General features: G+C 33.0%; 1 protein-coding gene across 1 annotated transcript in view; it reads left to right on the top strand.

Annotated features, from left to right (window-relative positions):
- The window catches only part of LOC129805635 (uncharacterized), a 108553-nt gene that overhangs the window by 28996 nt on the left and 53741 nt on the right, over positions 1-25816 (top strand). The window contains exon 3 of the mRNA XM_055853680.1: positions 10139-10251. Coding sequence (XP_055709655.1) covers positions 10139-10251 — 113 coding nt within the window. The remainder of the gene's footprint in view (positions 1-10138; positions 10252-25816) is intronic.

Raw genomic sequence — 25816 nt, 5'->3', positions numbered from 1 at the left:
TCTTAAATATTGATCGGACAATTACCATTGTAATTTCCTTGTACAAGTCTATGCACATTTAGCTGAAATAGCTTGGTGCATCTTATTGTTAATAAATCTAATCTAATCAAATTTGAACGTTTAACCCTTTAAGGACGATTGGAACACCGGTTTCCCATAAAGAAAATAATTTTTCCTGACTACCTAAAGTTATTTTTTCCTTATGTTTGTACGTAATTGCAAAGTAGAAGGTTGAAGGAATCTAGGATATTTTTTGGAAGTTTCCAGCTATTTGCTATAAATTAGATTTTTAAGCTCAAAAATTATGAATTTTTAAATTCTCATAATGAAAATTAATTTTAAATATTTTTTATACTTCCAGTTTTCTTTAAGCAAAACCATTTTTGGAAAAGAAACTACAATACTCAAACACAATATTTTTCATTAAAGTCAAAATTGTTTTTCATTAGTATTGTCAGAAAAATTATTCAAATTTTTAGGCTATTTTTGTCCCTATCGTTCATAGAGTTAAAAAATACACCGAATATGACTCTGTTCAATTTGCTATGGCCAGATGTAAGATTTTTTACTGATTTTGTTTATCAGCTTCATATTTATTGCTGATTTTCGGTCCGTAAAAACTGTCTCGTCGTTAAAGGGTTAAGGGTTATAGATGAGCTTTCCTTCTCCTCAAATTCGAACAATATATCCAAAAACGTAACAGAATTGATGTGAACACTTTCCCTAAATTAAGAAAGATAACTTTAGAAAATATATCAATGTAATTTATTGTAAAATAAATGGAATTTATTGCGAAAGTTAATATAATACCATAACATTGAGGAAACACCAGAGAAAAATGGTTATAATCCATGCAAAACTTTCTTCGCTTAACCTCAAATTTTACATCTTGAATTCAACAATGTCGTTAAAATTTGAGGAGTTTAAATTTGAGAACTCTACTGTATTTACTTAAAATAGATAACTCCCTTTAAGTATTTATTGAATGTACTTGTCAGTTAAATTCAAACATTTTTCACAACAGGATTTCATTTGTTCGCTAATTCTGCTCTGGTTTACCCTTCGAGTTCTAAGATTCATTAAACAAACAATTTAAGTAGATAAACAATTTAAAATAATAGAGACTATTTGTTTATTGTGTCCACCGCTGTCTTATTATTGAGAACTTTGGAGAATTACGCAAACTTTTTATTTAATACTCATTGTATTTATGTACAGTTTTTTTGACATTTTAGTGAGAGTGAATGAAAAGTTATTGTGCTTTGGGCATTATCCTGAATTAAATAATCTCTGTAAAAATTTCAATTTAAGGCTTTCTAAATTCAATTGATAGACCCCTGAGTCATGCAGTTGTTCTTATTTTTTGCTCTCCTTGTCATACAATAAAATGATACTTGAAATTCTCTGTAAAATTGAGAACATCTTAGACTGAAAGGAAGAGAGATATATTTTACATTCGGTCAATTACATCATCTGTTGTCGTTTTTGCATTTTGACAATTTTTCAGATGATTCTTTTCATTTTAAACATTTTGTTCTTTAAAGTGAGGTCTGAATTGATTGTAAGTATCTATAGAAGCACTAATTTTATCTCACAAATGAGTAAAATGTTTATGTTATGACAAATAGTCGGTTGCATTAACAAACGCAGTTAACCGCAATTAATCATTAACAAGTGCAGTTAGTACAGTTGCTGATCCAACCAACTAAACCTTTACTTTAAGAGATGCAAATATGACAGCGGGTGATGGAAACAATAATTTCTCAATAATTTAAGTGGGATAAGAAAAAGAATTCGGTTATCGAAATAATTCAATTGAATAAAAATGTATAAAACTCCCAAGGCACAAATCTCAGAAGAAATGCTTCGTCTAAAGAAATTACCAAATTATCTTCCCTCACTTTACTGTGTCTGTGCAATTTTCCTAATTTGGCATTTTTGTGCTACCTACGGAATTGGTTGAAGGTGAAAATGTCACCCTTCTAATTGTTCATTTCTTTCCCGTTAATATTGTATTATTCACTGGTACGTTTGTAGATGATATTAAAGCTACGGTGTTGGGTTAGATGGAGTTAGATGGAGAGAGAAAATTGATGTAATATATGAGGTTCAGATGGAGTGAATCACACAGAGAAGGGATACTTATAAGAGAATTCATACGTTATATAGAAAACCCAGTGCCATGCATTATACATAAGAAGGGATCTTGTCATTCTCAATTTCACTGAGGGGAGCCGATTAAAGGCACGATGGGAGTGAAGTGTTGGGGAAAAGTATCAGGAATTAGTTGATCTCCTTTCTACTTCGTCCTGCCAAGATTTCCGACAGAGGTAAGTAACCTTGTAATTGAATCCCCTATACGATATATCTCCAATGTAGAAGATGGTAACATTCAATGGAAAGCGTAGCAATCAATTAAGTACCAAATGAATTGAATTTTAGCGAATCAATTGAAAGTAATCACAATGTAAGTGGTGGCATAGTTCAGTGGTAATTTATTTGTTGCCAAAAGAACTCACCATATATCCTAGTTTCTTCGAAAACAAAATCATGATAGGTGCATGTGGTTAGAGATTAGAAGGTGTTGTTCGTTTCCAGAATGGTTCGGCAGACGATGCGGTAGTAAGGAAAGCTAAATCGTTGATATGTCCAATTGAAATCACTATATATATGTGCATATAAGATACTGCTGTGGACAAAAGCAAAGAGTGATTGGGTCCTAAACGTAATGCGGTATAGATTAGAGTTGAACTACTGGAATATCCATCAAGTTCTCACATCCTGGGTATTATTAGTTAACATGAGAGCCAGAGCTTTTGATTCTCAACTTGCTTCCTTACATCCGTTAAGGAAAGTTTCTTGGTGCTGGGAACTTAGTGAATTGGAAAAAGATTTTAAACTGATTGCTTGTTATGGTGAATTAAAAGGTATCAGAACCACCCAAGAACGTATACCTTTCATCTTGATGCACATGAGAAAGGATTTTATGTAAACCCCATTCATACATAAACATACACCAATGTATAGTACGTTCTTTCATCCATCATGAATAAGAACTAATTAAGATCTAAAACATACACCTAAAGAGAATTCTGCAATTTTCTCTTCAAAATTCACTTTATGCAATCTGTCATCCTCTGACTATTTTTTTTTACCTTACGCCTTCTTTTCAATGCTGTCCCTTTTCGTAAAATCCCCTGGCAAAAGGAAGTGACTATCTATACGTGACTTTAGCATCTGCATTGGGCAACTGTAATGTATATTATTCAAATAAATCCCCGACAGACTGCAAATGCCATCATAAAAGCTCAACTGTGTGACGGGAAATATTGTCGTGTGGAGCCAACAGGAGGACTGCTAATGTAATGTTACCAGGAGAAAAACGCACATAGCACTTTCAGGGGATGAAAAGCATTTTTTGTACCTCTTCGCCGACTTCTCCATCCCCTACCACCCATAGTGAATCCATAGGGCAGTTCTTTGATAGTCTCAGAAAAAGAATGATATGAAATAATAAAAATTGCCAGGAGATTGTGGTTGAGTAATTGTGGTTTTCATACAATTGCAACCACTTCCCAGCTGACTATTGAGAGTAAGTGCACACAGATAGTAACAGTATTGTTTTCATTCACTCGTCAGAACTCTATTTTGATAGAAGACAAAACCCAAAAAGTAGAAAAAAAATCGTCGGTTGTATGGAAGTAATGAAAAAGGGAGAGGGATGAATTGTTGAAAAGATATATTATTTCATTTTTTTATCAGACTTAAGGGATTCTATTTTAACTTGCAATGTAGAACTTCAAACAAATATTTAAGAATATATGATTTAAATTTCTAATTTAACCATTGCAAAATTGTTATCACTATTTGATATATTTTATATCAAATTGTAATCGTTAAGACTTAAATGCAATATGAAAAAATAAGAGTTAAGTTTCATAACAATATTCCCAAAGGCTACAAAGGGTCCTTACATCTTTAAAAAGGTATCAATAATTCAATAAATAAATCTAGAAATATCTTATCACAAACTCACCTCGATATCTTGATAGAGTTATTCATTAACTCTATTTTTTAAGTTTGATATATTTATGGGTTAATCATACAAACACAATCATCTCAATTTCGTACTATTGTGATTTAGAGTTATATTACTCCAAATGTTCCAAATCCTGGGTGACGAGATATTTAACTTTTTAAATTTAACTTTAAAAATTACAAACGCAGCGTAGGAATTCGCCAACTTCAAAAGTCTTTCATTTGAAAAGTTGTCAATCTCAGAATAGAATGGAACCGGCAATATTATGAACTATTACACTTGACCTATAAGCAATTCAAGGACCATCACACCAAGTACATATATATCAAAATTTTAGAACAATTCACATTAATTATACGCTAAATGTGCTCAAATGAACATTCTTTTTTTATATTTTAATTAATGAAATTGTAACATTTTATTTTATTTAGTGATAAAAAATCATACATGGCCCTTGAAAAACGGTTTAAATAAACTTCAACTGGGGTGGCAGGAAAGCGGTTCAGGCTTTGCGCAGTACTCAAACTCGTGACTTATACATACTATAACTCAAAATACTTTCGCATCATTTACCGTTTACCGGTTCTCAACCGATTCAAACCAATTCATAAATCACTCAAAAGTTCTCGCACAATTCTGAATAATAAAATTGATTTTCTGATATAACTTACTTATCGGTTTATAATCGATTCTTTACCGATTCACAGCAGATTTGAACCGATTTATAAATCATTCAAAACATTGTCCAAAATACAACTTAGGAGTAATATAATTAAATTACAGATAAAAATGAATTATAGTAATAATAATAATAATGGTGGCACAACGTTCCATAAAGGAACTAGGCCTTCCCACAAGAGGAGTTCGGGACATCCATTATTATTTTTCCTTATACAGGGATGGAATTGTCAGTCCCATGCCCCGTGGAATCAAGTGCAGTGAAGCTCACTGGATGCAATTCGAACACCTTTAACACCAGAAAAATTCCTGGTGACCTAAAGGGGATTCGAACCCGGGATTCGTGCATCATAAAACGAGTGCTCTACCACTTGACCCATAGAGTGCCCGCTAAAATATTGATTAGAAAAAATATTGAGTTATAGTTCGGATAAAAATTAGTGGAATTGGTTAAGGCTTGTCAAGAATGCCTTTCCAACGAGATCAATCATGAGATCATTCGATTGAAAAATACGCTCTCTATATCTAGAGCTTTTAATGACCTTGAAAAATCGTTATTAGGAATGATTCATTATATTTTTGTATATGGACGAATATGGTATGATCTGACTGGGATATCGATCGACAAATCTTACAATCCAGATTATTTTGAAAGATATTGCAATTCTAACCAATTTAACCCTTTAAGGACGACATATTCAAAAATTGGGTGTCTGAAAAAACTTTTTAGAGCAAGCATAGCTTTAGAAGGCTGATTTTTGGGTCACTGGTGACCCAATCGTCCTTAAAAGGTTAATGGATAAATTGAAATTCGTAGCAAATAGGTTTAGAGTTCTTTTTACTATCTCATATTTTTTAAAAATTTTTTCAATAATCCGTAAGATTTTTACCGATTTGGAGGTCAAACTGTAAGAATAATAACTTTCAATGTTCCGTGATCACTTCCATAATTCAATATTAGTGATAAGACGGCCTTTTCCTCCCTACTCCCTCCTTTCCAAAACCATATTTCTTTTTCAGTTTATTCCGTAAAGGGCTTTTATATATTTGTTGTATTTTGGATGTAGTCAAACCGAGTGTATCATCCATAATATTCTATGACAGAAAAACTTTTCAAACTTGAATTTTAGAAAGGCAAAATTAAGTCATTCTGATGGACTAATTTCATAAACTATTTAGCCAAGTTTGAATTTTATAGGAAGGTCTGGAATAAGTCAAGCCCACCTCATTTGTTTCAGTGGTTTCAGTGGTGTAGATTGCATTTACACATTACTAAAAATAGATTATACATTGTAAAAATATTCTGCGCCCACCGTCGTCTTAACGTTGGTTGTCAACGTTCTGTGCAAAATTATTAAAAATCTCTTGTTATGGATTAAAATTAATTTGAAAGATCCAACCTACTAAATACTATAGTTTAACTATATTAAACTTTTAGGTTGTATTTCCCACTACTAGATTGCGCTGACCTTGCAAATAATGGGCCACGTGGCAACAAAGCAATTTTGATTTCTAGCAAAATAATGATTTCTGAGTTTGCTCAATTGTGTATGAAATCGTCTAAAATAATGCTACAGTATGGCTACACAATAGAGGGTGATTTTTGGGCAATAACAAAATGATATTGGCACGTCTGCTGGGTGAGGAAAATTCTGTCTTTTATTGCTTCAGATATTTTTAGTGATGTTTCATATCTCTCTAACGATTTTCCTTATCTGCCACTTCTTTTCCCACATCGCTGAATACGTCGAGGGATATTGTGTCTGACTATTTTTTCTTTCTCCTGAAATCTGCCAAAAACTATTCGTGAGCGACAGAAACGAAGCAAGGGGTTGTCATATGGGGGTAGTTGTAGACATGGGGTGAATTTGCTGGAAGACATGTATTTTCCCACTCTATCTCCTCTTGGTTGTTCCACAGCGAATATCATATTACGGGAATGTTTTTATTGAGCTCGGGCGGCAAGGTTGGGGGATCCCTTGGAGGAAAAGTATGTGGTATTTTTGGATATTTTGCTGAGATCCGGCAGTTGTGGCACTATTGTATTTAATGCTTGTACACCACGTTTTCTGCCACTGCTCTTTGTCTCGATTTATTTAATTAGAGGCGGGTGGACTTTTTTTTTATATACCCAGCATTACCGCCGTATGTGGAAAATGTGCCTCAGTTTTCACCTTTTGTGTTCCAATTCACCATGGACCATCTCTCCACAAGCCATATATTACCGTGTGAAGCTCAACCTACCCATAGTTCCTCTGTTTGTATTTATTGGGACTAAATCTACGGTCTACTGGACTCTGTGCACACAATCCCCAAATGGTCATCCCCTTTTATCACAAACTCAGGCGACTCGGTCATTGTGCTAACACTGTCTGTCTGAGCTTTTGTGTTTAGTTCTGGGATGACGGCAGTCCATCCACCTAGCTATACACCAAATACCATCTCAATCCTACTTTCCGTACCCTACCCCTTGACATACACCTACACACCCTTCGATGATATTTCATCCCCCTAAAAAAAATATCAGCAATATAGTTTACGAAAGATAGTGAGTCAATCAAACGGAATGGAAAAATAATAAAAGCTCTCTGTGCTTCTTTTTCCTGTACCAGAAGGCAAGGGTTGGGGTTAGCAAAATGACAAGAGTGGAGCAATTTAATAAACAAATAGATGAATGACTTTTCTATATCTGAAATCATTGAAGGCTCACATTTTCCATAAAGTGATGAAAAAACATTGGAAGATTTTTTCGTGGAGCAGATGAGGGTGCTGAAAAAAAAGCAAGGGAATTTATCAGAAGCATTGGTGCTGGTGCTGAAAAATTTGTATTGTGATTTATCCATATGGAAGTGGAGGAATGAGGCGGACGTGCGACACAATAAAACAATTCTTAACACTTGAAATAACTTGAATCACACGCCACACAAAACACACTGAATTGTTGAATTGGAGTTGTGAGTGTTCTAGATTAGTGATAAGGAGATGCCTGAGAATGTGACGCATTTTGTGTCCGGAAAGGGGAGGATCCTTAAGTTTAAGTTCAACGGAAAGTGATAAATCTCGGTGAAATGTAAACATAACACTTAGGAAGCTTTCAAGTGCGATAATTGCATTAACTAACAATTCTGAGAATTATGTAATTCAAGACTTGTATTGCCCCATACTACTACTGCCCAAGTAGCTCGTCACGGCGTGAAAATACTTTGAGTGTCCAGAAGATCGGTACAAAAAGATTAATGAGTCACCTAATTTTTTTTTCTAATAGTTTTATCAGATAATTAGTTGTTAAGTACATGCTCAAAAATTTAAATATTGCTGACAAAAAATTAAAAATTAAATGAAATAAAGCACCAAGTATTTATTTTGTAATCTAATAGAGCGTTTTTTTTAGGATTGAACCTCTTCATCCATTTTCGAGCTACATAATTAACAACAGATTTAAACGATTCATACTTGTTTTCCGTAACTACAACTTATTAATTTAACCGTAACGTATTCATAACTTTTTCATGATTAAAAACTTCGAAAAATATACCCACCTTTTTAAAATAAATAGCAATTTATTTTGACATAAAAATGTTTAAAATAAACCTACATAAATGATCTAATATTTAGTTGTCGAAAACTCAAATAATTCGTCCTATAAGACATACTTATTTTCAAATATTATATAGTTTGATAAACTATTAATAAAATTTATTTTATATCACATTTAATCTTATATTATCCAATAATCTATTTAGCATTAAGCCTAATCTTAATCTTGAATATGCCTTACAGTTCTTCCAAACTCTGAAAGCTATTTGGAGCAGTATTCTTGACACTCAATTGTAACTAGACTTTTTTCCCCAACCCTGGAAGAATTGAGGAAGTTCGTGAATGTGCATTAGGGTAGAAAAAAAAATCTGTTAGGAAAAACATGACCGATCCATAGGGCTAGAAGCTAAACTCTTGTATGAATTTTCAATTAAATCAGCAAAGCGAAATGTTGTGAGTTTTTGTCCTTCTCATCCTACGGGATTTCCCTATTTTCTCGTCAGTTGCAATGTTAACTGTGCGTCATCTCCCACGTTGTGTTGCCAAAGAAATGTGCAACAGAAGAAGTGGAAAATGGTTGAATTTAGTTGAAATAAATCAAGCTGAAATTTGTCGGTTTATCTGAGAGAATGCTCTGTGGGCTCTTATCCCTGTCTCTGGCATGTAGGCAATGATGGGTATCCTCGAAAATGTTTCAAATGGATTCCATCGTTGCATTGTGTTCAGGGGCATGCAAATTCTTCAAAAGTCGTTGAATAAATTTTTCTATAAATATTTAAATTGACTCTTATAACCAGTTGATCAGTTGGTGGTACTAGCTTTAATCGTTTAATCATTGAACGAGACCTAAGGCGTTTGTAAAATTTAATATAGTAATAACGCAACAATATATCAAAAATTCTCAAATGAATTAGATCTAATAGCAAGCAAGATTGTAGAAGTCAATTGTTCTTCTCAGTAAGTTTATGGAGGGAGATGGGGAGCATGAAGCTCTTTGTTCTGGGCTCTTAGGAGTGATTAATCGGTTATCTTAGAGTCCAGAGGTAGGGGAAAGTGCCCATGCTTCGTACGATATCAAGCTTTGTAATAACTAAATTTTTCTATAATAATAATAATGGTGGCACAACGCTCCATGTAGGAACTCAGGCGTTCTCCAAAAGGAGTTAGGAACATCTATTCTTATTTTTTCTTATACAGGGATGGGATTGCCAGTCCCATTCCCCGCGGAATCAAATGCAGTGAAGCTCACTGGATGCAATTCGAACACCTTTAACGCCAGAAAAATTCCTGGTGATTTAAAGGGGATTCGAACCCGGGACACGTGCATCATAAAGCGAGTGCTTTACCACTTAAGCCTAATCTTAGCTTAAGACTTGACCTAAAGAGAAAATTTTCCGATGTTTCTAAATAAGTGTGACTCCACAATATATTTTAAAAGCTGGGCACTTTCCCCTAGTATTTTTTTTTAAATATGTGTACGATGAGTCACATTTACTGAGAAACGCAGGAAAAATTTAGTCATTACGAAGCTTGGGGATCATACGAAACATAGGCACTTTCCCCTATGAGATTTCATAGGCATGCATTAAAATTGAGTTTTTTTTACAGGATAAGGCTTAAACTTCTTTATAATTCTAGGAAATTTCTTGTGATATAAAGGGGATTCAAACCAGGGACACTAGAAACATAGAGTAAACGCTTACCATTTGCACACTATATATTCAAAAATGACACTAGCAAAATCTTTAAGTTAAACACAACTAGGCCATGTTTTTTAGGATTTACCAGCCCCCGGCACACGCCAAATAGAAGGAAGATTGTCTAGATCTGTTTGCTTTCCTCTCAGTTGCTTGTAATTTTTCTAATGTGCCATTTCTCTTGCAGATTTTGGACCCCAGCTACCACAGCAGTCCATCCCTACAGACATCAGCACTGATCGTCTTGTGCTCTGTGGTTCTAGTTCTAGTTGTTTTGATATCATCGCTGCTCGTGTGGAAGTAAGTGGAATTTGATTTATTTTTGGGTGTTTGGCCAAACACTCTTGAGTGACACATCAAATGTCTCATGAAGCATCCAATCGGAGAAATGCCGTAACATGTCGATTTGGCAAGTATCTTGACACGGAGGCGTAGCCCCTGAAACCGCGACTAGAATCACAAATTTTATTTAAACCTCATGTGGTCGTTCCATAAGAAAAAGCAACGGCCACGCCTCTAGACTTCCTAACATCTTTTGCGTTTTGCCTCTTTTATCGCGAGTCTTCATCCACCGGCTAAAATGCCAAACATTTAATACAAAATTCATGATGTGACATGAAGAATTAATTTGGAAAGGAAATTTCGGGTCAGATGAGAATTTACAAGTTATAATGTGCCTCTGTGGTAAATTAATTGGTTATGAGCAATCAAGTATTGTAGCTGTATTTTGGTATTTGGAAATACTTTGGTAGTCATTTGAAAATGACGAGGAAATTGCCTACAAATAAGTAATTGCAGTTTGTGCGGGTGCACCCAAACGTTTTTATTTAGTAATGATGTTTTGAAGCAATAGATGAACTGCAACTGATGTATTTTTCCACTGAAATTACTTTAAGAGTACGATCACGAGCTTTTATAGAATATTATAGGCCCCAAGTTAATAATCAGGAAACTCTTGTAAAAGCTCAACTCTAGCCCCAGAGGAAGGAAATTCTTGTATATTATGATGAAGATGGGGTCGACACGACGACAGGATAAGAATTCCACACCCGGTATATTTACGAAATAATCTCGATGACCCAGAGCACGTTTCGACTTAATGGGGTCAAAATGTACAGCGCGCCCAAAACTGAAAATCTCGTCGAATGGTGTGATATTCGGAGATGGGATATCAATCGAGCTTTATCCAAGAATTCAGTAGACTGTGTCAAATGAATTTTTGGCACGTCTTCCTTCGAATTGCAATTTATTCACGTTTTCTCATCATGTCACTGCACAATTTGAGAGTCATTTATCAAAATCACCATTTCCGCATTTTCCAATCTCTGTCCTGATGGCCCAAGAAACTCTAACCGTAGTCTCTTACGCTGAAAGTTATTAAATTTTTAAACATTTACCCTCAAGCAATTATCCATTCACATCTGGATTTTTTGCTGAAATCACCACTGAGAACATCAGCTCACAATTTCCATGACAATTGCAATTACCCAGTTTAGTGCTAATTAACAATCATCCCACGGAAAATCATCATAATTGCGTCAGACCGAATTAAATCAGTGCCCATTATATCCTGGGTATAGCTCTAAGTTTGTTGAACCTGCTGAAAGATAAACTTTTTCTACAGTGCCGTGAGAGAAATCCGTGTTTTAATCCTTGTTTCCCCATAGAAAAAAAATCTATTGTCCTTATTGCAAATATTGAAACTTCACGAGGAAACTTTTGCGAAAATTGCACAGAGCTTAAAATTAAATATTCATGGCTGAGTGCTGTCGCTTTTCATGGAAATTTCATTTACGTGACCTTAATGCTTCCATTATATACGAAAATTAAGGCAAAAATTATTTGTATGGATGAGCCATTTTAAAAGTGTAGAAATTCATCTCATAGACGTACCATGTTACGATTTTATTAACAATAAAGAACACTGAAGCATAAAAAAAAACTTTCTTTAAAAAAAGCTATTAAAACTCATAGCATAAGTTCAAAGTTCAGTAGAAATAATTTTAGATATTGAATAATTTGTTGATAAATCTAAGAGAGACAAACTTTTAAAATTTTATTTTCAACTTGAGAAATTTTCCTAATAGAAGTTTAAAAGCACAATATACAACGAATTCAATTGAATTTATCGGAAAATTATAGTTGTAGTTTTCTTCTAATAAAGCTTCTTCATAGATTAAACGTGTTTAAATAAGCATTCAATACTTCAGTGATTCTTAATGTGAATATACATAAATAAAAGAACTGAACGGTGTTGAAAATTTTAATCAGAAAATTGTTCTACGTCCCAGATCTAGAAAATTGTTCTGAATACCTTAATAAAAATTTACATGTGATTTGGCATATGTTTGAATTTTTTTAAGGGGTTAAGTGAGTCAAAAAAAACTGCAAAACACTATACTTTTTCTATTTCTTTTTTTCAACAAAAAAATTTACAGCATTTTATGAATTTTTCTTTCAAAAATCTTAAAAATTCAGCCGTTGGAACCTGATTTTTGAAGATCTTTTTTTTAATAAAAACATACTTTTCGATGGACAGGATTTCTTAGACTAGGATAAATGTGCCAAATTTCGGCATAGCTGCATGCAAGCGACAAAGTCTGTAATATTTTTAATACAAATTGTTTTTTTGTTACTTTTCAATAAGGAGTGTTGCTTGGAACCTTGTTGACATTTTATCATCTTTATTTTCTCCAAAATCATTCTTAATACATTTTAAAATGAATTAAAATTTAGACATAGCATTGGTGGCCTATTCCGGTCACTTTCATTCTCAGAGTTCCTTGCTCTTCCGGAATTCTTGTAATGCCTTTTTCAGATCACCTTGATCGTCGAAGCGATATTTTTTGTTATTTTGTTTAGCATTGTGTATTCTATAGAGTATGCGAAAACTAAAAATGCATGAAAATTTGAGGAACAAAAAATGTGACCGAAATTGCAAGTTGGCCACAATTTGGTACACTTACCCCACTTACCCTATATAAATTTGACGTCAAAAAATTAAATATTTCCTAGAAACTCATACGTGAACGCTATATTTTTTTTTAAGATGAAATTTGGATTTTTGATAGAATTTAATAAAAAAAAATTAATGCAATTTATAGTGTAATTTCCATAGCTTTTTTTTTGTAAAATAAGTTGTGATCAAAGTAAAAAGAGGTTCCACTGTTCAAGCAAGACTTCAACTCATCAGTTAACAGGAAATATTTAGTGTTTTGACGTCAAGTGAATATACTCTGAAAAATCTTGGTTCCCCGAAATATATGTTTTTTACAAAAATTGTGTTTAAAAATTAGTTTCCAAGGTTGAATTTTTAAAATTTTGAAAAGAAAATTACAGAAAATATACTTAAAGTGTTGTACTTTTATAAGCTTAACGGCGTTATCACACTTGCACATTAAAATTTTAATGTGATTCACATTAATTGTCGCTTGTGAGCGTCCAAATATGTTATTTTGTGTTATTTGAGTCACTTATTATTTGGGGTTTTTCTATTTATTGATAAAGAAGTGGACTTGACTTGCAAAAATAAGTTTAAATTTACCTAAAGCATAAATATTTTTCACATTAAAAAATTAAAGAGAAAATCACATTAATTTTTCGCATTAATGCTATAAATCAATTTATATCAAATTTTGCGGGCCAGGTCTACCTTTTTATCAACAAATAGATCAAATTTTGAATATAAAATGATTCAAACACATAAATTACACATTTGGACTCTCTCCAGCGACAATTAATGTGAATCATATTAAAATTTTAATATGCAAGTGTGATAACACAGTAAGAGTTTGAATTAAATTATTATGTTGAAAAGAGATCTCAAAGAAATATGCTTTTTTAGTCTGGGTGACCTACATAACCCCTTAATAAAACATTATAGGGGAAAGTACTCTCCCTTCGAAGGTTCATGCCTTCGAATAATATGAATTTACTTTTAGTTTTCCTAAGAGACTTACACATTTCCATCAAATATTTGTTAGCTTATCATGAAGCTTAAGAAAAGTAGAAGGAATTCACATTATTCGAAGGCATGAACGTTCTGAGGGAAAGTACTTTCCCCTACAGAGGTGAATCATTGCACTGCATTAAATTTTGTAACTTCGAATGAACACCTGTTCAGCAGGGAATACTTATTGGCAATTTCGTCAAAATATTCAAATTTATTTATTGTATCTCAATATGACATTTTTTTTTATTAATCTACCTTTTCTTACAAGAATATGTTCAAATTTCTCACCCCGAATGGTACAAAATTGGGTGCCAATAGGTCCTGACACGAGTTCTTAAAGTGCTAATAGGTGTTCCTTTGACCCCAGTATGAAAAGATTTATGCGACAGAACGTTATGTCCTAAGTTCTAAAGGCTCTTGAATGCTATAGGAAGAAATGAAAAGAATCGATGTTCACCGGTAACTGGGTTGACAATGGTGGAATAATTCGCACATTCTTTGTAAAGATTTTTTTTAATAGAAATAATAGAAAAGGTTTCTCGAGTTTCACAATGTAATTTTTGGGTTTCTGTGGTTTCGTGAAGAGTTTTCCGAACAATTCATAAGAATTTCCTAATATGAGTCACCCCTTGAAACTAACGATTCTTTTTAATATCAATTATTTTACAACTGCCCCAATCTCCCCAACCAATGCTTTTATGTTAATAACTGCTCTGAGATTATTCAAAACTAATTTTCCAACTTTGCTAGTTGAACTTTTTTTTTGCAAAAGAAACTCTTAAACTTCTCGAAAGCTCATCATTGTTATAAGACAGATGGGACCAAAGGGGAAGAAGTATGAGAAAAAACTCAGAGATAATTATACTGAGGTGCAAAAGTATTTCACTAAAAAGCATTCAGGATAGATTTATCAATATTTTGCTCATTGTTTGTGTACTCTGTTGACATGGAGAAAGTATTTAGTGGATGGGAAAAAGTATGATGTTATGGATGTTAAAGGAGAGAATTGTAATTGCTCTTCGCGTCAAAGAGTAATTTGTCATTTTGGCTGAAAAATGGTAAAAATGGCTTGTGGAAGAGAGAAAGAGGAAAATTTTCTGACATTTCACTATATAACACAAAAATTAAAATACAAATGAGAACTCTTTCGTGAAAGTTTGTCTCGCATAAAATGAAAAATTGACAGCTGGAAAATAATTTATCAGGAAGTAATATTGAGGGAGTCTAACAAGTTTGTTCTATTGCTATTGTTTTTTTTTTAACTTGATTGTATGTATATAGAACATTGTTGAAAAGTGTCTGTTGTTAATATTCGGTTCATCCCACTTGAGAATGTCTCCTCATTTGACTGAGAAAAGCATTTATGTGATGTCGAATGATTTTAAGAGAGCATAAGAAATGCTATAATTTTCACCTTCTATACCTCGTGGAATGCCAATGAAATGTTTCACATTACAATCATCCACTGACGTTGGAAACTAATCGTAAATTTTATTGAATTTAAGCTTTTTTTCCTCCTCTCTTGTCTACATCTACGGTGTATTCAGTGGGTAGCCTTGGGATAAAAAGTGTGTTCTTTTTTATTCGAAATTGTACGGAACAGAAATTTCAATTCTCCAACGGCCAACCTCACAAACATCACCAATTAACAAGAGGAGTTGTTTTAGTTTCCTGAAATTTAATTTAATGTTTTTTCGCTCATTCCAATTCTGGGATATTTTTCTCATACTCCACACCATTCTTTTTTTTTTAAATCCACTTGCACCGTGGGAAGAGATATTAATGTTTTTTTTACTCCATCGATTTCTTTCAAAATTGACTTTATTGATTGTATATTCCTCACCCACGTCTTTAATTTATAGTGTGTTGAAAAAATCTGTTTCTCCTCACCCATGTTCACATTTGACATGGTACAAATTAATTATCGATATTAAATCACTTCGTCTTCTGAATCTATAAAGTAGCGAGCACGATTGAGGAACAAAAGGAGAAAAGATGGAAAGGAAAAGATATGTATTGTAGCTTTGTGATAAATTTTTCATAGATAGAACGTTCAAGCTTTTTTCACTCGTGCACTGCTTAATCCAGGATTGTGTGAGTAGAATAAAGTGCTTGATGTATCGGATTAAAGAAAATAGATTTTAAAGGAGAGAATAACAAGCTGAACTTTAAAGGGTTACGGAGGTCGCGCAGACTTTCTCTACGTCTTTTTCAACATAATAAAAATATATTTAATTGGAGCTCTTATCCCTTTAACGACGAGACAGTTTTCGCTGACCGAAAATCTGCAATAAAAATGAAACCGATAAACAAAACTTGTGAAACGTCTTACATCTAACTTCCGAAAAGCCAACAGAGTCTGATTTAGTGTATTTTTTGTCTCTATGAACGATTGGAACAAAAATAGCTCAAAAATTTAAGTAATTTTACTGACGATATCAATGACTGACAATTTTCACTCTAATGAAAAATATTATGTTTGAGTATTGTAGTTTCATTTTCCAAAACGGTTTTGCTTAAAAAAAAATTGGAAGTATAAAAAACTAAAATCAGTTTTTAGTATGAGAATTTAAAAATTCGTAATTTTTTAGCTTAAAAATTTACTATATAGCAAATAGCTGGAGACTTGCAAAAAATATCCTAGATTCCTTCAACCTTCTATTTTGCAAACATAAGAAAATAATAACTTCAGGTAGTCAAGAAAATTATTTTCCTTATAGGACATCGGTGTTCCAATCGTCCTTAAAAGGTTAAACATATAAAGCTACAACATTAAAATTATATTTTCTGAAATTTTCATTCCAAAATTTTAAAAAATTCAGCTCTTGGGATCTGATTTCTGTAGACGGTTTTTGGAAAAAACTTACTTTTCTGTGGATAAGTTTTTTTTAAGTATATTCATCTAACGTCAAGAAGAAACTAAATGTTTCCTAACTAATGAGTTAAACTCGTACTTGAACGATGGAATTTTTTTCCTTGATTACAACTTAATTTTGCAAAACGAGACGTGGTGTAAAATACGCGGTAAATGTTTTTTTTTGTATAAAATTCCCTCAAAAATCCAAATTTCATCTTATAAATAAATCTACCATTCAATTACAAATTTAAGTTTTAGTTCTAGTTTAGTTTTAGTTTTAGTTCTTATTTATTAGTTTTTTTGAATCCGTATAAATATACTCTACGTAAGTATGAAATCTTATCCACCACGTGGTAAGTTTTTTCAAAAAAGTTTCCGAAAATCAATTTGCAACAGCTGAATTTTTAAGATATTGAAATGAAGATTTCAAAAAATTATAGTTTGAATGTTGTACTTTTATAGTCCTAAAAGCTTGAATTGAAATAAAAAATTATTATGTTAAAAAAAAATCAGGAAAATATACTATTTTTCGGTCATTTTGATCCACGTAACCCCTTAGAAAATTTTGTTATCATTGCAAATGTAAATACTATCTTTTAAATGTATCTAACATTATTGAAAGCTTAGCTCAGACATTTTTCAGGCATGAGATTTTCTGTAAATTGAATTCTAGATCTCAATTATTTAACAATAAAAATCTTTTTGAATTATATGCAATCAAAAGTAATATTTTTTTAAAGAAGGGAAGTCTATTAAATTAGCAATAAGAGCTTTCTAATTTCTAATTTCATATACACAATTAAATTTAATTTATCTTTCTTCATTACCGCAAAGCTTAACAGATAAATCTTAAATTATATATTCCCAAATACTTTAAAGAAAAATCAAACTGTCTCTTTATTCCAAGATTTATGATTGAAAGAAATAAAAATTTAAAGTTCTTGTAAAAATGTTGTTTAGAATCCTTAACTTTACCTAAATATAAATAAACTAAAATATATTGCGCATTTCAAAAACATGTATTTCAAAAAATAATTTAATAAATGTAGAATTATTTTTAAATGAATAATAACCATAATATACTTAAAAATTGTTGCTTTTATTGCACTTTTAAAAATTGCATACTGTAAAAGTTTTGAAACATTTTTATGTCTCTCTGAACGCAATATACAATTTACATTTTAAATGTCTTTTAATTTCAAGAGATAACATTTGGTTCGTTCAGGTGTTCAAGTTACTCGATTAAAATTATTTCGTACTTCGATAACTCGTAAACGAAATTCAACAAGTTGTATTAAAGATTTTAGAAACTTAAAAGCTCGTGCCTGTAGATAGAAAGTTTATCGATCACTCAGCAAAATCATTTACCGTCCATTTACATGGTTTTTCCTTTCCCTTGTCCTTTTAGCACTGAATAGGTTGTGTATAGCGATGTGTTCTATGTGTTGAATATGCGGAAAAATCACAATCATCAGCATAATTTTGGATTTCCTCTTTTATATGTTTCTCTTATCTTCCGTTGATATCATAATCAGCCGCAGTTTATACACCCTCCGAAATATCTTGAACCACATGAAAGTATGTGGAAGTTGCTTCTCTTTCGTCATTTCCGTCTCCTCGAAGACGATCCCATCCACCTAAACATCTTTTGGGCTGGGGGGTGGCATGTAAGTGCCATAAAAGGGAACCAGGGGTGGCGAGGGCAAGAAATCAAAATTTCCATTCGACTAGAAGGGAATTTAGAGAAAGTTGAAGTGACTTTTATCTAAACGATGTAACCATAATTCACTTTGTCTGCGGCACGATGAAGATGATTTTCAGCTCTTTCTCTCTGTGTCTCTTCTTTTACCCCCGGAATATACAGTTTGCCAACCCAGGAAGCCCATATCTTGATGGGGAGATGGTGACAAAATGGGGTTTGGGGACGTGGAGCTCAGGGTATAGCCTTAAATGTACGTCAGCTGAATGGAGAGAGGGATCAGTTTAGTAGTCAGGAAAAGTTTCCGTGTATAACCCCCAAAAAGTGACGGCAAATCCTTTGCAAACTTCAATCATAAATGAATTATACTTTCGATGACAGGGTGACACCCTCATCCCTTAGGCCAACAATCCCATCCAACAGAGTTCAACCCCGGGGGCTGTAACAGATCCCATTCACCTGAGCTTTCTTTAACCATAGGGCACAAAAAGTGTCTCTCATCCACCTGTGAAGCGATGATGGTATAATGGAGAATCACCCAAAAAAGATGAGTCTCCTCTCTCGAAGAAAGTTCGGCATAAATTTTAATTAAGTTGAAATGAAGATGAACGGCATTTATGTGGATGTTTTTGTGGAATAGAGCAGGTTTTTGAAGAGTACTTTTAATTAAATACGAAATTATAATTATGTAAATGCGTATTCACAATCATACATGGTGATGATGAAGAGGGAAATTAAGCTTCAGAGAATTCATGCTTTTTGCAATTTATTTTCAACTCAATATTAATACTTCCATGCAAAAGCTTCAATAACTTCAATAGTTTCACGATTTCAAACGCAATTTTCATTTTCAACACAGAGATAATATCTACACTATTGTAAATTCCAAATGAGTTCTCTCACAATGACACTGAAAATTCATAAAATAATTCATTAAAATGAGAAATGAATTATATTTCCATCGAGTTTCCAAAAGAATTTAAAATTAAATGTTTGGGTGTTTAAATTTAATATCCACACTCTGCAAAATTTTCATCCAAATATTTACAGTGTATTAACAAGGGCTTTACAAAAGTTTCCAAATTCATTATGTTAAAAAAGCATTTTCTTGACATTTGTGCTGGTATAGCAACTTTATTTAAAACTTTGTGAAATATACACACGTACTTACAATGTAACTTTACTTCTCTAGAAAGTTTAATTAGAGGTTGTTTGTTTTAGTGAATTTTCTTCATGGAAATTGAATCATTAAACTTCAAAATGAAAATTAACACAAAATTACAAATACCACAAAAAACCTATCTTCTTTTGAACACGAAGATGATGGCTTAATTTGCCACGTTATTTTAATTCCGGATCGTTTATATTTGATCCAGTTCAATCTCGGTTAAAGCTTTCACTGATCGGAAAATGGATAGAAGAGATCACTGGCAACCCCAAACTGTCTAATTGCAACTTTTTAGCAAAGCCATATATAGGGGTTTTAAGGTTAAAGAATAAAGAATTGTAGATGGTATATTTTTTAACCACCTGAAAAGTGTTTGGTTTCTTCAGAAAGGTTTTGTAATACCGTTCAAACGAAAACCAGTTGCAAAAGGATTGGCGAAAATCCTGGTCAGAATGCAATGTATCAAGCGGTAAAGCACCCGATCCGTGATGCAAGTAATTAAAAGTTACTTTAAAGGTTTCCAAAAATACATTTACTGTATTTCACTGCCTTTGAGTCCACAAGGCACAGGACTGATAGCCCCATTCTTATATAAAAAAAAGTAATAATCCATGTATAGAAATTCCTCAGGTAAATTTCGCCACTCCTCATTTCAAAGAACTTCTTTTTCTAAACTTTTAAAAGTTAAAAAGCATTAATAAAAAAAAACTCTAAAAAAGTATTTCTCAACCAATTGGAGCAAGTTTGAATTTATTTGAAAGGTCTTGAAATTCCTGATAAGTATGATCTAGTTGTCTATCTTGTTATCTAACTAACTAACTAACAATATCTAACTTGTTAATGACCGGTTTTAGATCCGTAATTAGTTGATGGATTAATTGATTTATTGTCATCCTTTTTTTGTCGTACCTCCCCATGTGACCATTGCTGTCTTAGCGTCGATTCATGACAAAATCTATGAAAAATTCCTTAATTGGTTATTCTCATTAAAAATTATGCAATTTTTACACAACAGTATTTTGAGATATTTTCTTTCATATTTGAAGTTTCCTTTATAGTCACCCATATTAACTTTAATTTTCAACTTGGCTCATATCTGCTTTAAGTGTTTAAAGTTATAGGTTCTTCGTGGTTTATCATGTTTGTGGTGTTGGAAAAATAGAAGCATAAACACATTACACAATTTACAATGATAGAATATTTTCTGCTCCAGATAATCTAGTCTCTCTCGTCATATTCATTTGTATCCTTTTTCTCAGTGATATCTATGCGTTTTCCGTCTCTAGAAAACATAATTCCAGGATGAAGAAGGGGTTACGGTTCCATTGGTTTTGTGGATATGTGGGAAAATCCGTGAGTCGTGTGCCAAAAAGTCGAGCAATTCCCTTCATCTATGCCGAGTGTAAAAACATTCATTGGCCCAAATGTGTCGTCTTTTGTGAAGAGACAAGAATCGAGTAAAGAGTCTGTGAATTTTATTATGTGCCTTGGCACGATAAAAATTTTTCAGATAGAACACGAAGTATTTTACACTCTCTGGGATTTTTTTTAATAGTCCATAGTCATCTCTCTTGCTCTCAATGGAGTGCCGAACTCTGACTCCGAACTTGTCAGTATGGAGATAGTCGAGTGTCTCAAGTAGAGTTTAATTTACTTTGGGTCACGCGAGTTGGTAACCTTAAACATCTTCATTATGTTGTCACACACAAAAGTCTTCTAGGCATTGGTGATGGAATTTCCAGGGTTTTATTAAGAGAGTGAGAGACTCACAAAACACAAATGTACATGCCATCGTGCAAAAAGAAAAGATTCTTTGAGGGGCTTTCTTGGTGTCTTCTTTTCCTTCTAACAATCTTGAGGTGTTCAAGTGGGATGGTGAGGTGAAAAACTCTTTAACTGTATGCTATATTCAAAATAAAGAGATGTTGTGGAGAAAAAAAGGTTAGACATAAAAGAAAATTGTAAAGAGGCGCAATTAAAAATGTCTTAAACGATTAATTTAGCCGTATAAATCTTCCGTTCCCACTTCTTTTGTGTACGGCGACCAAATAAAAAATGATCATGTTAAATTTCACAATTACTGTACACATCTCTTAGACAGTCCAAAAATATGACTTTCTTCACGTCTCTTCATCCATTTAATAATTTTTCTAGTGTGGTGGCTTTTTTTTTACAATAATAAACACCCATCTTCACATTCTAACATTTACAGTAGGGCACATAAATGATAAGAAATTGTATCCGTATATTTGGGTATAAACGTGAACTATAACGATATTTATGGTTCAACTATACAACTTTCAAGAATATTATATTTTCAAAACATGGAAGAATCTCGAACTCAGCTATAACATACTAAAATTTGAAGAAAAAAGCAACATCTAGTTTTCAAAATCGAATTTTCGGAAATAGAGTTTTCGATTAATCTGCCATTCAATTATATCCTATGAAGTTAGGATGTTGAAAGAGTTGTTGAATTTAATGAGAGATTTCCAAATCATCAAAATTTTTCAAATTTTTCAAATTTTGACAATTAAAATAGGATATATCGTAATAGGACTGTCGATCCTGGAGGTGTTGGAGGTAGAAAGCCAGTCCTGACGAAGACTCTTCTAAGCCGATGGTACCAATCGCTGTTCAGCTCGGGTGGTAACTTTGAGAGGTGCTATAACGGCGGCTAACTTCAAGTTACGATATCGCTATAGTTCCGCTAGGTTGAGTAAAGAATACTCAATGAGTTATTCCGAAGGCACAATCGAATCGGCTCCTCAGTCGGTCTTCACCAGTAAAGCGAGGAGGATGCTAGATTCGTGGCTGTCCTAAAATGAGCAATGGGGCTCAATTCCGGGAGACTAGCGCTGAACGGTGCTCCAGCATGTTCTGGTGTGAGACCTGTAGCAACCTTGCTACTAATATGGCCATTTTAAAATTACATTTTTAACTCCTTCCAGCTCGGATGGCTTAAATTTTTCTTAATGGAATTCTCTTAGGCCCAGCTATAACATATTCAATTTTGAAACCGATCCATGTCATAGGGCCTGTGTTATTTAGAAAATAATATTTAAGGGTGTTCCAAAATGGCGGAAGGGGAGGTGGGGAGAGATGTGACATCATCTACTTCTAGCCGCCCATAGGCATTTAAGTTTTGCCGAAAACCGCTTGTCGATATCTCTCTCCGTTCTCTCCCCAAAAGCGTTTGAACTCCGGGCGGGACGGAACTGGACCGAACGGCCTTGAAAATCGATTTTAGCGCACATCCAAAATTTGGTCCCGATCTGACGAAGTCAGATTTCACTTCGCTCCATAAAATCAAAGACTGTAAAGAATCTCAACTACAAAACAAACTTATTCTTATGAATGTTTACGTAGAATAAAATGATCCCTAACTAACTGAAATTTATAACTCTTACCGGATAATCTTAACGGACAAAAGACTTGCTTTTGTCCGATTTTATACATTACGATTTTAAATCTTTAACTACAAGTAGATAACTTTAATAATAAAAAAAAATTTCTAAAAGTTTTACAAAAGCCTTTAAGTTTGGTTATATCTTTCCAAAACTAAGGGATAAAAATAAAGTTCTTTCATAGTTTCTATATACAAAATTTCATTATTTATATCGGAGCAATTCTTCAAAATAAAAGGTTATATCATTTCTTGTGCCACCGACTGTATTTCAGGCAACAAAACTCTTTTTTTCTTGTTCTTGCAAGACACCATTCTTCAACCGTAAACCATTCTTTCGCGCGTATTTCTATTTATTTGATACGAAAGCCACACGAAATAATAAATTACACGTTTTTCAAACCATCCACACCACTCACGCTGCTGTGTTGGATACTTTTTGGAGTGAAAAGTTATTTCTTTTAGTCCCCATTTCCAACACTGCGTAACATCTCACACTCTTTGGAACATCACAGGAATTATTACACCGGGAGGCACCCCGCCACGATATGAAATCATTTTTGATTGGATCATAAAATTTTTGGCTAACAAACTTTATGGCTTCACTTTTTTTTATGACAACCAACGTAGAATTGTCCTGTTGTCAACTTTTTAATTTATTTCCCTCCCATACTAATTATACTTAATTAGGGACTTAATTTTCATAATTCTAATAATTTTTGCCCAAAAGAATACAGAACAACCAAGCATTTCCGACAGCTGACGCTTTTGTTGTATTTGCAGAGAGGATATAAAGTTCTCAACGCTCTTTTTTTTCAACTCTACATGAATTTCCCTTTTTGAATGGAATTAAAGAAGAGCATAGCCAAGTAAATAGATCAAAAAACTCTTTTGGGAGTCACGCTATATGTTCAAAGCTTAAATTGAGATACAAACCTTTACCACGCGAGCTTTTTTGCAAAACTTGTAGAATAGCTAAAATTTTTATATCAAGTCTCATTTTGGTTGGTGGTGAAATGCGATGGTTCCATTTAGATTTATTTTCATGATTGAATACCCCTCGTGTGCTACCTTATCTTTGCCAATACAACAAACTCTTCTACGCACACAATCATCGTTCTGAGTGAAAAACTTTTTCCAACGCGAAGATTGAAAGTTTTCTCAGTGTTTTCTGGGGATGAGTTTTCTGAATCACACTCAATATGTGCCCTCAAAGGGCGGAGGGTTGAGCACAACAGTTGGAATTATAAGGAGAAATGTCAACGACAAGAGGTCACGTTTGTGTAAGTAAAAAGTAAACGATTTCGTTAACTTTTTCCCTTACTCCAAATCCAAACCAGAATAAGACATTCTCTCCATCCAAAAGATGAAAAAAAAACTTACCCAAAAGTCTCTCACCCCCATATACACCCCCTAATCCGGATGGTTGTGAGTTTCCAAGAAGTATAGTGGTTTCTTTTTCCACTAAATCGCACCTCAACTTGACGACATATTCTCTACGCCAGGACATTTTTGGTGAGGATGAAAAAAGTGGAAAACTTGCCTTCAAAATCAATTTCACTGTCATTCAGAAAATTCTATCGAAGCTATTACACTGATGCTATCGTAAAGTTTGTCGATCGATTTCTTTCAGTGCTTAAGGACACTTCTTTGAAAAAGTTAATAGCTTGCATCGGTGTCGGTTGAATAAAATGAAAAAAAAACTAAGCAAAGGTATAAAACATTATATCGACTAAACTGAAAAACCATTTGTTTTCATTACTAATCACCTTTCAATTTAAAAATAAAGAAAGTTTAAAACTTTGATGTCAATAATAAATGTGAAAATTTAAGATTTCGTATTCTGGGCTTAAAAGGTCTTTGTGACTAATTTTGAAATTTTGAAACCTTGGTACGTGAAGTTTCGTATGTTGTATCTTGAAAGCCTAAGCAAATTTAGTCTCTAAAATCTGACATAAATATACCTTAAAAATTTAAATATTTACGATTCTAAGTTATATTCTATTTTGACACTTCATCTATTTTAATATCGTCTCAAAATTTTCTGCATTTAAAGGTTTATAAAATGATACTCTTGCCCAATTTTAAAATTTAAGAATTCTTAAAAGAATTTGATACATTCAAGGAATTCGTAACATTTCTGCTTAAGGGCCTAACAAAAAATTAACACTTTAAAATTAATCAGAAAATACAAATTAACTTTTGAGGACCGATTTTAAGATTTATCTCGAGATTATTGGGTGACACTTTATAGTTATAGATCTTTCTTACAGAATATGAATCATCTTTCTAAAACCAATCCGAAAATTTAAAGATTAAAAATTTATCTTAAGATTGAAGGGCATATTTTATAGATTTTAAATCACTCAGTCAATTCAATCAGAACAACCTGATGTTAACTCATCTTGTCCCTTACCATAAAACTCTTGAGTGAAATTTTATGGAGATATAATACCTATATCTCACCGACAATATGTCTTAGTGGCGTTTTTTTCAAGTTTTCGATCTAATCACTTTTAGATAAAATGATTGATAATCTATATAACTTTTCGACTTGAAGTATGAATTATTATTATTATTATTATTTCCCTTTTATAAATTTGTCTATGTAGCTTTTTATCAAAAAACACATTTGAGAAAACTTACAAAATGATTGCTCGTTGAATTCCCAAAACAATTTCCGGAGGATCAATCTCTCAAATAGGTTTCTGACGACGACCACATGCAAGTTTTCTATGATTTGATTTTCCATTTGGTTAAGAGCCAAATAAAGTTTTTCCATT

This window comes from Phlebotomus papatasi, chromosome 1 (genome assembly GCF_024763615.1).
Source record: "Phlebotomus papatasi isolate M1 chromosome 1, Ppap_2.1, whole genome shotgun sequence".
NCBI lineage: Eukaryota > Metazoa > Arthropoda > Insecta > Diptera > Psychodidae > Phlebotomus > Phlebotomus papatasi.
Note: the sequence above shows the minus strand (reverse complement) of the source record. Positions and strands in the feature narration are given on the sequence as shown.